Source organism: Cebidichthys violaceus, unplaced genomic scaffold (genome assembly GCF_023349555.1).
Source record: "Cebidichthys violaceus isolate CVI_PGR_0920_01 unplaced genomic scaffold, fCebVio1.0.p SCAF_44, whole genome shotgun sequence".
Taxonomy (NCBI): domain Eukaryota; kingdom Metazoa; phylum Chordata; class Actinopteri; order Perciformes; family Stichaeidae; genus Cebidichthys; species Cebidichthys violaceus.
This window is the reverse complement of record NW_027176639.1, coordinates 1783047-1800728: the sequence shown is the minus strand read 5'-3', so window position 1 is coordinate 1800728 and position 17682 is coordinate 1783047. Positions and strand designations below refer to the sequence as shown.

Genomic DNA, 17682 nt, shown 5'->3' with positions numbered 1-17682 from the left:
TTGAAGCGAGAGAAGCATTATCACAATGAAAACACACAACATTACAAACAAAAAGTCCTACATTTTAGAACTAGAGAAAGAAGTTCTTCATTCTCAAGAGAAGCACTGGTCATGATGCAGAATGAACTCTGATAGAGAGCTATAAGCTCATAAACACAATGTTATTGGATCATTATTACTGACTAACATGTAAGTAGCATTTTAACGCTGTAGCAGGTTGAGGTTTAACAAAACAATGCATCATATTTAATAAGCTCATCACACATTTTATATGACTTATCTTAATGTGCAAAGAAACTACACTCTTAGAAATAAACGTGATAACTAGAACCCTGTAGGGTTCTTCAGCTTGTCCCCATAGGAGAACCCATTTTGGTCCTGATAGAACCTTTCCTGAGGGTTCCTCCTAGAACCCTTTTAGAGGGTTCTACCTGAAACAAAGCATAAAGAGATTTACCTAGAACCATATGTGAAAGTTTCCACCCAAAGGTTCCACAGAGAACCCTCATATGGTGTCAAGGTTTCACCCAAAATCTTCTCTGGAGTTCTATGCAGAACATTTCTACCCTCTAAGGGTACAAACAAGATCCCACCTACGGGTTTCCACTAGGAACCCTTTTGTATCCCAAGGGTTCCATCTAGAACTCACTCTGGGTTCCTCATGAGGTTTATAAAGAACCGGGGCTGACGTGGTGCAGCACAACCCACATTTATGGCTTTTTTTTTTTATACCTGTGCTTTCAAAAATCCTTGAAAAAAGAAAAGGTTCTTCAGAAGCAAAAGGTTCTGGGTAGAACCTCAGCCCTTCAGGAAGAACCTGTTTGGAACCTTTATTTCTAAGAATGTAGAAACTATAGCTGACAGATCAATGTAGAGGAGTAAAAGTCTAAAGTAGCATGAAATGTGAATACGTTACTTCACAGCAAAGCGTCAGTACTTAGGTACTTTGGTACTTTCTACCATTGATTGAGAGGAGGAGGAGGAGGAGGAGGAGGAGGAGGATAAAGGAAGCCTCTGACCAGAGTGGATTCAAACAACATTAAAGCTCAGCGTTTTTTGCACACGTCTCCTTCTTCTTTGTCTTCTTCTCTTCCTTGTGGAAGACTTTTCCATCCGACTGCTTCTTCCAGCTCAGTTTGATGTCGTCATTCAGCCCCTGGTCCTTCAGCCTCTGTTTGAGCTGAGATACAAACACATTGACTTCCCTGAATGTCGCTGACAGAGAAGAAGTCTTCACTAAAAGCTGTTGTTCATTTACATCCTGCATCCTTTCTCACACTGTCCTCATGTGGAAGCTCTGGTTCAGAAGAACTCTGGTTCCCACTAGAACAGCTTTGTTGTTTGCATGTTTTTTGGACACAAGTCTACCTTCAATAGTGACGTCTACACGTTTGCGCTGCACAGAGCACATTCACATTGTTCTTAGTAGTCCACTAAATCACACGTATCACCTGGTTGTTCTGTTGTTAATGTTAGAAAGATGTACCTTCTTCAAGAGGTCCTCCATCACATCACGGTTATTCAGATCCAGAGACGAGCTGCTTTTCTGCAACCTCACTTTTATCACTTGCTTTGAAACAGTCACATCTAAAACACCAACAAACTTCATCAGGCACAACATCTAAAACACCAACAAACTTCATCAGGCACAACATTTCTGGTTGATAATAATCTGCATCTTTGAATTTTTAACACTTTGAATGATAAAAGAGAAAGTCTGGTCATTATCCATCAGATCGATCTTTAAATATGGCTGATGCAAGAAAACTTTAGCTTAGCTTAGCATGGTCTTAGTGTTAGCATCCTTGCATCAATGAGGCGATCACTCTCCATCATCTGCAGTTGATCTGCATATTCAATGCGTTGTTTTTTTTTAATACTGTTTCTGCAAATAAAGTAAACCTAAATCCACGTTTAAAGACTGAGTGGATGATAGCTTACCACTGTAGCAAATGAACGCTCTCGTGACGTTACAGTTCAGGTTCTCCCATTGTCCATTGTTCCTAAAATCTGCTGCCACACAAGTATCAGAGAGACCTTTAGGTTTAGTTTTCCAGTTTCTAAATGAGGAGTCACTTCCGTCAGACCACTTCCATCCATCTCTGAAAAGGCCGATCCAGACAGCATATCCTGAGGGTATCAGATTATGGACCTTCTGGTTCTCTTCCATGTTTCTCACACTGGCCAGGTCTGTGTGGTGTTCTCTGCAGTGGCTCTGGGCCTCAGTCCACGTCATGCATTTGTTAATGAGGACAAATGTCTCATTCAGTCCTGAAAATAGACCAGAGTGAAGTGCTGTGAAGAGACACCATAACAGACAACATGGATGCAAACCAGTTTTATTGTTGCTTAATGAATCTCAGCATGAAGGTGAAGTCAACACAGAGCTGTGTGAACATGAACATTCAGGCGTCCATTGAGTCCCACATTCATGAAGACACATCAGAGCTATTTTCCCTCCAACAGACATTTTACAAACCGGCTCAATGAGCTGCTCCCTCAGTGACATGAAGGCAGGACTCACATGAATCTGCTTTAAATGACATTCATGAAGCCCAAGACTAGTTCAAGTTACCATGAGCAGCTTTTAACTATGAAACAGTGAAGTCCTGATCCTCTATCAGACCTCCATCAGTACAGAGACCTTCAGAGAGAAGATGCTCTGTTTCTACAGAGTTATTCTTAATGCTCGTGATCGGGGCCACCGGGTCGGATTCTGGTGAAACCAGATGAAATCATGCAGGTTCACCAGAAACTCCTTCAGCTCACACTCCAGCAGAGACCGGTCCACCGTGGACAGACCAGATCCTCCAACAGAGACCGGTCCACCGTGGACAGACCAGATCCTCCAACAGAGACCGGTCTACCGTGGACAGACCAGATCCTCCTACAGAGACCGGTCTACCATGGACAGACCCAGACCCAGGCTGTATTGCTGGGAGGGAAGGGGGGCACGGGAGAACCAGAACCAGGACTGCGCGAGACAGACTGTCAGACCCTGCTGCAGTAAAATGAGAGGTTTTCTAAAGGGACTCTGGTGCTCTGAAACACTACCACTTATGTCCACAGGGACCGCCAGAATCAACACTAAATGACTGTTTCTCATAGTAGCTTTAATATTCTCACCTCTGGCATCGAAGCAGACTGAATAACTGCTCCGATTACTAGGGTAGTCGTCCCAGTACCCATCATTATTCATCACTGTATAGTGTTCTTCACCGTAGACGTTGTCTGGTTGTCCAGACCACCATCGTCTGAACTCCATCTCTCTGGGTTTGTAGAAACTTGTGTTTGACAGTGACCACCTCCAGCTGTCCACGTCACTGTACAGTCCTATCCAGGCTCGCTGAAAGCAATATTTCATTGTGATGTAAAGAAATAGACTTATAGATATTTTTACTGACCATTTACAGTCTTGATACTGTCGATCAGTCTGATTTGAAAAACTTTTCAAGGACAGGTTCACAATTTTTTCAAGTTTGTCTTGAAACAATATTCAGGTACTAATATGAACATTGAAACAGGTTTTACTTTCTGTAATCACTCCAGCTGTTCATAATGGACGAAGCGTCTCACAACGTGGTGACGGCTGAGCTGGCTGCTAACATCTAATGGTGCTAACAGCTAACGGGACGCTAACAGCTAATGGGGTGCTAACAGCTAACGGTGCTAACATTTCAAACAGTGACAACATTACTGCTCTATATCTTTACATGGATGATATTTGTTTGATGAGATATTAATGCTGTAAATATCAAGTGGAGGTTATCAGTATGTTGCATTAAATCATGTTTTGTTTGTAAAATCTTAATCTGTAAATCTGTCACATAAATGTCCCTCTGAAATGTATTAATAAAAAGCACTGGATTTAAATACTCAAGTAAAGTACAAGTACATGCTTCAGTACAGCTCCTCTGCATACTTGTCACCACTGTGTGAATGTAGAACTGTCAGACCTCCTGTCACTGATATCATATTACTCACAGAGTCGACCATTAGGCTTAAATCCACCGTTGTGTTCAGGGTGTTCACGTCCTCCATGTCCCGTATGGAGGCCAGGTCTCTGTATTTGTCTCTGCAGTGACGCTGTGCTTCAGTCATGGTCTTCAGGTCATAAACAACATGGTAGCGACGTTCAGCAGGTGATGAGACGGCACACAGCCCTGGATTGACCAACAGTTTATTGATATCATTTAACATTAATAACTTTACTCACTAATGCAAATTATCATTTTACATTAAAGTAGAAACAGATGAAGAAAGAAGGGGAAGAAGAATGTCACAGGGACAAATTATTAAACAATAATATGATATTAAAGATGGTAAAATAATAACAACATATGAAAGTCTTGCCTGACACAACGACGATGCTCAGAAGAAGTTTGTCCATCCTCGTCTCTTCTCTGACCCTCTCTGTCAGTCAGTGGCTGTAGATGTTCAGCTCATGCAAACTTATGGAACGATGATTTGCCTATCAGGCTTTAATATTATAATGATGTGATCATATCTGACTGACATTTGATGTTTGGTTTGATTGTTTAAACACGATGACGAAATATGACAAGAACAAACACTGATGAATGATAACTACTCAGTTGAATAATAATAATTATAATCCTCCGAATAATAGTAATAATGATAATAATATTACTAATTGTGGTGCGATTGTTTGAAGAAGTTTTAATAAATATGAATTCAATTAATTATTAATAACTCAATTATGAATCATAAACTCAAACATTAGTATACAAACAATGGTAGTACTTCTCTTCAGTGATATGACAGCATTAGTTTAACTAATATCATTTTATCATAAGATTAATTTTGGAAAAATAGGGAAAACGTACAAATTTTACATTAATAAATCAAATGTTAAACTCAGATGACAAAGTTCTTTATAAATGAAATATGTATCGGACTCATTACATAACTAAACTTCTAAACATAAAATAAATGGAATGAATAAAGAACATGATGAAGAGTACAATGAATAACAATGAACCACAAATAAATGAAAAGGATTCATATCATTGATATATAAAATGTTTTTATTTTACCTTCATTGAACCAGAGAAGTTCACTGAGAACCAGTCCTCATTTACAAAGACGACCTGGTTAAAAAGGCAGCAACAGGAAGTCGTTACAAAACAAAATGTCAACATGGATACATCTCACTATCTCATGCAAAAACTACAGCATCATAACATGTAAATTATGAAATATGAAAATAAATGAAGGCGACTGCTGCTGTTTTCTAGGAGCCTCCCTTAACCTGAACCAAAGGGCTTTTGTTGCCTGAACCTGACCACAGAGGGGACCGAGGACGTGAACCCTGATCTCTGCTCTTCGTAGACCTGCTTGTACTCTAGAAATGAACTTGTGCGTTCTTGTTCTCGATGAACAAAACAATGACGAGCAGAGACCAGAGAAATGTTGCTCAGTTCATTTTAGTTAAGGTGGAAAGTCAGTTCAGTAGTAAAGACTTCACTCAGTGTGCTGCTTGAACATAGAACCATGTTTTCAGTGGAATCAAAACAGGAAGCAGCATTGAAGCTGTTCTTGAGACTTGTTTTTGACCCGACACGTTCTGTCTGTTAGAGTCATCAGTACCTGAAGTACATGAAGAACTGTGGTGGAACAGTAAGCTGATTCTAATGTTTTATTGAAGCGAGAGAAGCATTATCACAATGAAAACACACAACATTACAAACAAAAAGTCCTACATTTTAGAACTAGAGAAAGAAGTTCTTCATTCTCAAGAGAAGCACTGGTCATGATGCAGAATGAACTCTGATAGAGAGCTATAAGCTCATAAACACAATGTTATTGGATCATTATTACTGACTAACATGTAAGTAGCATTTTAACGCTGTAGCAGGTTGAGGTTTAACAAAACAATGCATCATATTTAATAAGCTCATCACACATTTTATATGACTTATCTTAATGTGCAAAGAAACTACACTCTTAGAAATAAACGTGATAACTAGAACCCTGTAGGGTTCTTCAGCTTGTCCCCATAGGAGAACCCATTTTGGTTCCTGATAGAACCTTTCCTGAGGGTTCCTCCTGAAACCCTTTCAGAGGGTTCTACCTGAAACAAAGCATAAAGAGATTTACCTAGAACCATATGTGAAAGTTTCCACCCAAAGGTTCCACAGAGAACCCTCATAGGGTGTCAAGGTTTCACCCAAAATCTTCTCTGGAGTTCTATGCAGAACATTTCTACCCTCTAAGGGTACAAACAAGATCCCACCTACGGGTTTCCACTAGGAACCCTTTTGTATCCCAAGGGTTCCATCTAGAACTCACTCTGGGTTCCTCATGAGGTTTATAAAGAACCGGGGCTGACGTGGTGCAGCACAACCCACATTTATGGCTTTTTTTTTTTATACCTGTGCTTTCAAAAATCCTTGAAAAAGAAAAGGTTCTTCAGAAGCAAAAGGTTCTGGGTAGAACCTCAGCCCTTCAGGAAGAACCTGTTTGGAACCTTTATTTCTAAGAATGTAGAAACTATAGCTGACAGATCAATGTAGAGGAGTAAAAGTCTAAAGTAGCATGAAATGTGAATACGTTACTTCACAGCAAAGCGTCAGTACTTAGGTACTTTGGTACTTTCTACCATTGATTGAGAGGAGGAGGAGGAGGAGGAGGAGGAGGAGGATAAAGGAAGCCTCTGACCAGAGTGGATTCAAACAACATTAAAGCTCAGCGTTTTTTGCACACGTCTCCTTCTTCTTTGTCTTCTTCTCTTCCTTGTGGAAGACTTTTCCATCCGACTGCTTCTTCCAGCTCAGTTTGATGTCGTCATTCAGCCCCTGGTCCTTCAGCCTCTGTTTGAGCTGAGATACAAACACATTGACTTCCCTGAATGTCGCTGACAGAGAAGAAGTCTTCACTAAAAGCTGTTGTTCATTTACATCCTGCATCCTTTCTCACACTGTCCTCATGTGGAAGCTCTGGTTCAGAAGAACTCTGGTTCCCACTAGAACAGCTTTGTTGTTTGCATGTTTTTTGGACACAAGTCTACCTTCAATAGTGACGTCTACACGTTTGCGCTGCACAGAGCACATTCACATTGTTCTTAGTAGTCCACTAAATCACACGTATCACCTGGTTGTTCTGTTGTTAATGTTAGAAAGATGTACCTTCTTCAAGAGGTCCTCCATCACATCACGGTTATTCAGATCCAGAGACGAGCTGCTTTTCTGCAACCTCACTTTTATCACTTGCTTTGAAACAGTCACATCTAAAACACCAACAAACTTCATCAGGCACAACATCTAAAACACCAACAAACTTCATCAGGCACAACATTTCTGGTTGATAATAATCTGCATCTTTGAATTTTTAACACTTTGAATGATAAAAGAGAAAGTCTGGTCATTATCCATCAGATCGATCTTTAAATATGGCTGATGCAAGAAAACTTTAGCTTAGCTTAGCATGGTCTTAGTGTTAGCATCCTTGCATCAATGAGGCGATCACTCTCCATCATCTGCAGTTGATCTGCATATTCAATGCGTTGTTTTTTTTTAATACTGTTTCTGCAAATAAAGTAAACCTAAATCCACGTTTAAAGACTGAGTGGATGATAGCTTACCACTGTAGCAAATGAACGCTCTCGTGACGTTACAGTTCAGGTTCTCCCATTGTCCATTGTTCCTAAAATCTGCTGCCACACAAGTATCAGAGAGACCTTTAGGTTTAGTTTTCCAGTTTCTAAATGAGGAGTCACTTCCGTCAGACCACTTCCATCCATCTCTGAAAAGGCCGATCCAGACAGCATATCCTGAGGGTATCAGATTATGGACCTTCTGGTTCTCTTCCATGTTTCTCACACTGGCCAGGTCTGTGTGGTGTTCTCTGCAGTGGCTCTGGGCCTCAGTCCACGTCATGCATTTGTTAATGAGGACAAATGTCTCATTCAGTCCTGAAAATAGACCAGAGTGAAGTGCTGTGAAGAGACACCATAACAGACAACATGGATGCAAACCAGTTTTATTGTTGCTTAATGAATCTCAGCATGAAGGTGAAGTCAACACAGAGCTGTGTGAACATGAACATTCAGGCGTCCATTGAGTCCCACATTCATGAAGACACATCAGAGCTATTTTCCCTCCAACAGACATTTTACAAACCGGCTCAATGAGCTGCTCCCTCAGTGACATGAAGGCAGGACTCACATGAATCTGCTTTAAATGACATTCATGAAGCCCAAGACTAGTTCAAGTTACCATGAGCAGCTTTTAACTATGAAACAGTGAAGTCCTGATCCTCTATCAGACCTCCATCAGTACAGAGACCTTCAGAGAGAAGATGCTCTGTTTCTACAGAGTTATTCTTAATGCTCGTGATCGGGGCCACCGGGTCGGATTCTGGTGAAACCAGATGAAATCATGCAGGTTCACCAGAAACTCCTTCAGCTCACACTCCAGCAGAGACCGGTCCACCGTGGACAGACCAGATCCTCCAACAGAGACCGGTCCACCGTGGACAGACCAGATCCTCCAACAGAGACCGGTCTACCGTGGACAGACCAGATCCTCCTACAGAGACCGGTCTACCATGGACAGACCCAGACCCAGGCTGTATTGCTGGGAGGGAAGGGGGGCACGGGAGAACCAGAACCAGGACTGCGCGAGACAGACTGTCAGACCCTGCTGCAGTAAAATGAGAGGTTTTCTAAAGGGACTCTGGTGCTCTGAAACACTACCACTTATGTCCACAGGGACCGCCAGAATCAACACTAAATGACTGTTTCTCATAGTAGCTTTAATATTCTCACCTCTGGCATCGAAGCAGACTGAATAACTGCTCCGATTACTAGGGTAGTCGTCCCAGTACCCATCATTATTCATCACTGTATAGTGTTCTTCACCGTAGACGTTGTCTGGTTGTCCAGACCACCATCGTCTGAACTCCATCTCTCTGGGTTTGTAGAAACTTGTGTTTGACAGTGACCACCTCCAGCTGTCCACGTCACTGTACAGTCCTATCCAGGCTCGCTGAAAGCAATATTTCATTGTGATGTAAAGAAATAGACTTATAGATATTTTTACTGACCATTTACAGTCTTGATACTGTCGATCAGTCTGATTTGAAAAACTTTTCAAGGACAGGTTCACAATTTTTTCAAGTTTGTCTTGAAACAATATTCAGGTACTAATATGAACATTGAAACAGGTTTTACTTTCTGTAATCACTCCAGCTGTTCATAATGGACGAAGCGTCTCACAACGTGGTGACGGCTGAGCTGGCTGCTAACATCTAATGGTGCTAACAGCTAACGGGACGCTAACAGCTAATGGGGTGCTAACAGCTAACGGTGCTAACATTTCAAACAGTGACAACATTACTGCTCTATATCTTTACATGGATGATATTTGTTTGATGAGATATTAATGCTGTAAATATCAAGTGGAGGTTATCAGTATGTTGCATTAAATCATGTTTTGTTTGTAAAATCTTAATCTGTAAATCTGTCACATAAATGTCCCTCTGAAATGTATTAATAAAAAGCACTGGATTTAAATACTCAAGTAAAGTACAAGTACATGCTTCAGTACAGCTCCTCTGCATACTTGTCACCACTGTGTGAATGTAGAACTGTCAGACCTCCTGTCACTGATATCATATTACTCACAGAGTCGACCATTAGGCTTAAATCCACCGTTGTGTTCAGGGTGTTCACGTCCTCCATGTCCCGTATGGAGGCCAGGTCTCTGTATTTGTCTCTGCAGTGACGCTGTGCTTCAGTCATGGTCTTCAGGTCATAAACAACATGGTAGCGACGTTCAGCAGGTGATGAGACGGCACACAGCCCTGGATTGACCAACAGTTTATTGATATCATTTAACATTAATAACTTTACTCACTAATGCAAATTATCATTTTACATTAAAGTAGAAACAGATGAAGAAAGAAGGGGAAGAAGAATGTCACAGGGACAAATTATTAAACAATAATATGATATTAAAGATGGTAAAATAATAACAACATATGAAAGTCTTGCCTGACACAACGACGATGCTCAGAAGAAGTTTGTCCATCCTCGTCTCTTCTCTGACCCTCTCTGTCAGTCAGTGGCTGTAGATGTTCAGCTCATGCAAACTTATGGAACGATGATTTGCCTATCAGGCTTTAATATTATAATGATGTGATCATATCTGACTGACATTTGATGTTTGGTTTGATTGTTTAAACACGATGACGAAATATGACAAGAACAAACACTGATGAATGATAACTACTCAGTTGAATAATAATAATTATAATCCTCCGAATAATAGTAATAATGATAATAATATTACTAATTGTGGTGCGATTGTTTGAAGAAGTTTTAATAAATATGAATTCAATTAATTATTAATAACTCAATTATGAATCATAAACTCAAACATTAGTATACAAACAATGGTAGTACTTCTCTTCAGTGATATGACAGCATTAGTTTAACTAATATCATTTTATCATAAGATTAATTTTGGAAAAATAGGGAAAACGTACAAATTTTACATTAATAAATCAAATGTTAAACTCAGATGACCAAGTTCTTTATAAATGAAATATGTATCGGACTCATTACATAACTAAACTTCTAAACATAAAATAAATGGAATGAATAAAGAACATGATGAAGAGTACAATGAATAACAATGAACCACAAATAAATGAAAAGGATTCATATCATTGATATATAAAATGTTTTTATTTTACCTTCATTGAACCAGAGAAGTTCACTGAGAACCAGTCCTCATTTACAAAGACGACCTGGTTAAAAAGGCAGCAACAGGAAGTCGTTACAAAACAAAATGTCAACATGGATACATCTCACTATCTCATGCAAAAACTACAGCATCATAACATGTAAATTATGAAATATGAAAATAAATGAAGGCGACTGCTGCTGTTTTCTAGGAGCCTCCCTTAACCTGAACCAAAGGGCTTTTGTTGCCTGAACCTGACCACAGAGGGGACCGAGGACGTGAACCCTGATCTCTGCTCTTCGTAGACCTGCTTGTACTCTAGAAATGAACTTGTGCGTTCTTGTTCTCGATGAACAAAACAATGACGAGCAGAGACCAGAGAAATGTTGCTCAGTTCATTTTAGTTAAGGTGGAAAGTCAGTTCAGTAGTGAAGACTTCACTCAGTGTGCTGCTTGAACATAGAACCATGTTTTCAGTGGAATCAAAACAGGAAGCAGCATTGAAGCTGTTCTTGAGGCTTGTTTTTGACCCGACACGTTCTGTCTGTTAGAGTCATCAGTACCTGAAGTACATGAAGAACTGTGGTGGAACAGTAAGCTGATTCTAATGTTTTATTGAAGCGAGAGAAGCATTATCACAATGAAAACACACAACATTACAAACAAAAAGTCCTACATTTTAGAACTAGAGAAAGAAGTTCTTCATTCTCAAGAGAAGCACTGGTCATGATGCAGAATGAACTCTGATAGAGAGCTATAAGCTCATAAACACAATGTTATTGGATCATTATTACTGACTAACATGTAAGTAGCATTTTAACGCTGTAGCAGGTTGAGGTTTAACAAAACAATGCATCATATTTAATAAGCTCATCACACATTTTATATGACTTATCTTAATGTGCAAAGAAACTACACTCTTAGAAATAAACGTGATAACTAGAACCCTGTAGGGTTCTTCAGCTTGTCCCCATAGGAGAACCCATTTTGGTTCCTGATAGAACCTTTCCTGAGGGTTCCTCCTGAAACCCTTTCAGAGGGTTCTACCTGAAACAAAGCATAAAGAGATTTACCTAGAACCATATGTGAAAGTTTCCACCCAAAGGTTCCACAGAGAACCCTCATAGGGTGTCAAGGTTTCACCCAAAATCTTCTCTGGAGTTCTATGCAGAACATTTCTACCCTCTAAGGGTACAAACAAGATCCCACCTACGGGTTTCCACTAGGAACCCTTTTGTATCCCAAGGGTTCCATCTAGAACTCACTCTGGGTTCCTCATGAGGTTTATAAAGAACCGGGGCTGACGTGGTGCAGCACAACCCACATTTATGGTTCTTTTTGACACCTATGCTTTCAAAAATCCTTGAAAAAAGAAAAGGTTCGTCAGAAGCAAAAGGTTCTGGGTAGAACCTCAGCCCTTCAGGAAGAACCTGTTTGGAACCTTTATTTCTAAGAATGTAGAAACTATAGCTGACAGATCAATGTAGAGGAGTAAAAGTCTAAAGTAGCATGAAATGTGAATACGTTACTTCACAGCAAAGCGTCAGTACTTAGGTACTTTGGTACTTTCTACCATTGATTGAGAGGAGGAGGAGGAGGAGGAGGAGGAGGAGGAGGAGGAGGAGGATAAAGGAAGCCTCTGACCAGAGTGGATTCAAACAACATTAAAGCTCAGCGTTTTTTGCACACGTCTCCTTCTTCTTTGTCTTCTTCTCTTCCTTGTGGAAGACTTTTCCATCCGACTGCTTCTTCCAGCTCAGTTTGATGTCGTCATTCAGCCCCTGGTCCTTCAGCCTCTGTTTGAGCTGAGATACAAACACATTGACTTCCCTGAATGTCGCTGACAGAGAAGAAGTCTTCACTAAAAGCTGTTGTTCATTTACATCCTGCATCCTTTCTCACACTGTCCTCATGTGGAAGCTCTGGTTCAGAAGAACTCTGGTTCCCACTAGAACAGCTTTGTTGTTTGCATGTTTTTTGGACACAAGTCTACCTTCAATAGTGACGTCTACACGTTTGCGCTGCACAGAGCACATTCACATTGTTCTTAGTAGTCCACTAAATCACACGTATCACCTGGTTGTTCTGTTGTTAATGTTAGAAAGATGTACCTTCTTCAAGAGGTCCTCCATCACAACAGGGTCATTCAGATCCAGAGACGAGCTACTTTTCTGCAACCTCACTTTTATCACTTGCTTTGAAACAGTCACATCTAAAACACCAACAAACTTCATCAGGCACAACATCTAAAACACCAACAAACTTCATCAGGCACAACATCTAAAACACCAACAAATTTCATCAGGCACAACATTTCTGGTTGATAATAATCTGCATCTTTGAATTTTTCACACTTTGAATGATAAAAGAGAAAGTCTGGTCATTATCCATCAGATCGATCTTTAAATATGGCTGATGCAAGAAAACTTTAGCTTAGCTTAGCATGGTCTTAGTGTTAGCATCCTTGCATCAATGAGGCGATCACTCACCATCATCTGCAGTTGATCTGCATATTCAATGCGTTGTTTTTTTTTTATACTGTTTCTGCAAATAAAGTAAACCTAAATCCACGTTTAAAGACTGAGTGGATGATAGCTTACCACTGTAGCAAATGAACGCTCTCGTGACGTTACAGTTCAGGTTCTCCCATTGTCCATTGTTCCTAAAATCTGCTGCCACACAAGTATCAGAGAGACCTTTAGGTTTAGTTTTCCAGTTTCTAAATGAGGAGTCCCTTCCGTCAGACCACTTCCATCCATCTCTGAAAAGGCCGATCCAGACAGCATATCCTGAGGGTATCAGATTATGGACCTTCTGGTTCTCTTCCATGTTTCTCACACTGGCCAGGTCTGTGTGGTGTTCTCTGCAGTGGCTCTGGGCCTCAGTCCACGTCATGCATTTGTTAATGAGGACAAATGTCTCATTCAGTCCTGAAAATAGACCAGAGTGAAGTGCTGTGAAGAGACACCATAACAGACAACATGGATGCAAACCAGTTTTATTGTTGCTTAATGAATCTCAGCATGAAGGTGAAGTCAACACAGAGCTGTGTGAACATGAACATTCAGGCGTCCATTGAGTCCCACATTCATGAAGACACATCAGAGCTATTTTCCCTCCAACAGACATTTTACAAACCGGCTCAATGAGCTGCTCCCTCAGTGACATGAAGGCAGGACTCACATGAATCTGCTTTAAATGACATTCATGAAGCCCAAGACTAGTTCAAGTTACCATGAGCAGCTTTTAACTATGAAACAGTGAAGTCCTGATCCTCTATCAGACCTCCATCAGTACAGAGACCTTCAGAGAGAAGATGCTCTGTTTCTACAGAGTTATTCTTAATGCTCGTGATCGGGGCCACCGGGTCGGATTCTGGTGAAACCAGATGAAATCATGCAGGTTCACCAGAAACTCCTTCAGCTCACACTCCAGCAGAGACCGGTCCACCGTGGACAGACCAGATCCTCCAACAGAGACCGGTCCACCGTGGACAGACCAGATCCTCCAACAGAGACCGGTCTACCGTGGACAGACCAGATCCTCCTACAGAGACCGGTCCACCGTGGACAGACCCAGATCCTCCAACAGAGACCGGTCCACCGTGGACAGACCAGATCCTCCAACAGAGACCGGTCTACCGTGGACAGACCCAGATCCTCCAACAGAGACCGGTCTACCGTGGACAGACCAGATCCTCCAACAGAGACCGGTCTACCGTGGACAGACCCAGATCCTCCAACAGAGACCGGTCTACCGTGGACAGACCAGATCCTCCTACAGAGACCGGCCTACCGTGGACAGACCCAGACCCAGGCTGTATTGCTGGGAGGGAAGGGGGGCACGGAAGAACCAGAACCAGGACTGAGCGAGACCGACTGTCAGACCCTGCTGCAGTAAAATGAGAGGTTTTCTAAAGGGACTCTGGTGCTCTGAAACACTACCACTTATGTCCACAGGGACCACCAGAATCAACACTAAATGACTGTTTCTCATAGTAGCTTTAATATTCTCACCTCTGGCATCGAAGCAGACTGAATAACTGCTCCGATCACAAGGGTAGTCGTGCCAGTTTCCATCATTATTCATCACTGTACAGTGTTCTTCACCGTAGACGTTGTCCGGTTGTCCAGACCACCATCGTCTGAACTCCATCTCTCCGGGTTTGTAGAACCTTGTGTTTGACAGTGACCACCTCCAGCTGTCCACGTCACTGTACAGTCCTATCCAGGCTCGCTGAAAGCAATATTTCATTGTGATGTAAAGAAATAGACTTATAGATATTTTTACTGACCATTTACAGTCTTGACACTGTCGATCAGTCTGATTTGAAAAACTTTTCAAGGACAGGTTCACAATTTTTTCAAGTCTGTCTTGAAACAATATTCAGGTACTAATATGAACATTGAAACAGGTTTTACTTTCTGTAATCACTCCAGCTGTTCATAATGGACGAAGCGTCTCACAACGTGGTGACGGCTGAGCTGGCTGCTAACAGCTAATGGTGCTAATAGCTAACGGGACGCTAACAGCTAATGGGGTGCTAACAGCTAACGGTGCTAACATTTCAAACAGTGACAACATTACTGCTCTATATCTTTACATGGATGATATTTGTTTGATGAGATATTAATGCTGTAAATATCAAGTGGAGGTTATCAGTATGTTGCATTAAATCATGTTTTGTTTGTAAAATCTTAATCTGTAAATCTGTCACATAAATGTCCCTCTGAAATGTATTAATAAAAAGCACTGGATTTAAATACTCAAGTAAAGTACAAGTACATGCTTCAGTACAGCTCCTCTGCATACTTGTCACCACTGTGTGAATGTAGAACTGTCAGACCTCCTGTCACTGATATCATATTACTCACAGAGTCGACCATTAGGCTTAAATCCACCGCTGTGTTCAGGGTGTTCACGTCCTCCATGTCCCGTATGGAGGCCAGGTCTCTGTATTTGTCTCTGCAGTGACGCTGTGCTTCAGTCATGGTCTTCAGGTCATAAACAACATGGTAGCGACGTTCAGCAGGTGATGAGACGGCACACAGCCCTGGATTGACCAACAGCATATTGATATCATTTAACATTAATAACTTTACTCACTAATGCAAATTATCATTTTACATTAAAGTAAAAACAGATGAAGAAAGAAGGGGAAGAAGAATGTCACAGGGACAAATTATTAAACAATAATATGATATTAAAGATGGTAAAATAATAACAACAGATGAAAGTCTTGCCTGACACAACGACGATGCTCAGAAGAAGTTTGTCCATCCTCGTCTCTTCTCTGACCCTCTCTGTCAGTCAGTGGCTGTAGATGTTCAGCTCATGCAAACTTATGGAACGATGATTTGCCTATCAGGCTTTAATATTATAATGATGTGATCATATCTGACTGACATTTGATGTTTGGTTTGATTGTTTAAACACGATGACGAAATATGACAAGAACAAAATCATGATAATAATAGTAATTATAATGACAATAGTTGTATTCATTATTATTATTATTACAAAAGTAATAATAATAGTAATTATAGTAATATCAGTATTCATAAAATAGTAGTTGTGATAATAATAATACTAATAACATAAATGATAATAATATTACTAATTGTGGTGCGATTGTTTGAAGAAGTTTTAATAAATATGAATTCAATTAATTATTAATAACTCAATTATGAATCATAAACTCATACATTAGTATACAAACAATGGTAGTACTTCTCTTCAGTGATATGACAGCATTAGTTTAACTAATATCATTTTATCATAAGATTTAATTTTGGAAAACGTACAAATTTTACATTAATAAATCAAATGTTAAACTCAGATGACCAAGTTCTTTATAAATTAAATATGTATCGGACTCATTACATAACTAAACTTCTAAACATAAAACAAATGGAATGAATAAAGAACATGATGAAGAGTACAATGAATAACAATGAACCACAAATAAATGAAAAGGATTCATATCATTGATATATAAAATGTTTTTATTTTACCTTCATTGAACCAGAGAAGTTCACTGAGAACCAGTCCTCATTTACAAAGACGACCTGGTTAAAAAGGCAGCAACAGGAAGTCGTTACAAAACAAAATGTCAACATGGATACATCTCACTATCTCATGCAAAAACTACAGCATCATAACATGTAAAATATGAAAAGAACAAACAGCTGACTGTGACATAATACCCTTAATTAACAACCCCCACACTGTTTTCATTCATCACCTCTTTGTGCCTGTCCACCATCCACAATAAACATGCATGGTGACGACCATAAACCATGATGGAGGCGATCATAAACCATGATGCACACAGGTTCAGATCAGGCAGGCCTTTCCTCAATCACCCCCTCAAGGTATTCTCCACCATTGAAGGGTCCCAGTAGGACTACAGAGTCCCTAGATGGTTTCCTTTCCAGGACACCAGCCAGAGAGTGTAAGAAGGCAGCGTTCTCCGCTGCTGTCTGGTGCTTCAGCACAGTCAGAGACCCTTGAGGCTCTTGAGGTTTCCAGTTCCTAAATGAGGAGTCACCTCCATCAGACCACTTTCATCCATCTCTGAAAAAGGCCGATCCAGACTCCTATTTCAGATACCAGATTCTGGACCTTCTGGTTCTCTGCCATGTTTCTCACACTGCCCAGGTCTGTGTGGTGTTCTCTGCAGTAGTTCTGGGCCTCAGTCCACATCATGGTGTTGTTAATGAGGACAAATGTCTCATTAAGTCCTTGTTTTTAAGCGTTCATTTTAAAAGTGATTAAAGTGAAACCTATGAGTCTCTGCTGCTCTATCACACACCATCCATGTTTCAAAAACCCTACCACAGCTACAACTCTGATAGCCTGGTGGAGATTCCACCAAATAACTAACGGCACAATCTCAGCTACTAAACACACTTTTAATGAATAGATAACCACAAAATGTTTCACGCACCTCAAACACGTCTTCCATAATAAC

General features: G+C 40.5%; 3 protein-coding genes across 3 annotated transcripts; all 3 read right to left on the bottom strand.

The window, feature by feature from the left end:
• On the bottom strand, positions 1 to 4413 carry LOC137886532 (putative C-type lectin domain family 20 member A). Its single transcript, XM_068729023.1, has 6 exons — positions 4354 to 4413; positions 3985 to 4163; positions 3127 to 3346; positions 1942 to 2271; positions 1487 to 1587; positions 1 to 1180 (listed from the first exon to the last, which is right to left on the bottom strand). The coding sequence occupies exons 1-6, from the start codon at positions 4388 to 4390 to the stop codon at positions 1040 to 1042; spliced, it is 1008 nt and encodes a 335-aa protein (XP_068585124.1). The 5' UTR covers positions 4391 to 4413; the 3' UTR covers positions 1 to 1039.
• A 2074-nt stretch (positions 4414 to 6487) lies between these two features.
• Positions 6488 to 10075, bottom strand: LOC137886543 (putative C-type lectin domain family 20 member A). The gene is made up of 6 exons (XM_068729036.1): positions 10016 to 10075; positions 9647 to 9825; positions 8789 to 9008; positions 7604 to 7933; positions 7149 to 7249; positions 6488 to 6842 (listed from the first exon to the last, which is right to left on the bottom strand). Exons 1-6 carry the CDS (start codon positions 10050 to 10052, stop codon positions 6702 to 6704), a joined length of 1008 nt encoding a protein of 335 aa, XP_068585137.1. The 5' UTR covers positions 10053 to 10075; the 3' UTR covers positions 6488 to 6701.
• Positions 10076 to 10692: 617 nt separating this feature from the next.
• Positions 10693 to 14864, bottom strand: LOC137886436 (layilin-like). Its single transcript, XM_068728882.1, has 4 exons — positions 14726 to 14864; positions 13310 to 13639; positions 12821 to 12921; positions 10693 to 12514 (listed from the first exon to the last, which is right to left on the bottom strand). Exons 1-4 carry the CDS (start codon positions 14862 to 14864, stop codon positions 12374 to 12376), a joined length of 711 nt encoding a protein of 236 aa, XP_068584983.1. The 3' UTR covers positions 10693 to 12373.
• Positions 14865 to 17682: the final 2818 nt, after the last annotated feature.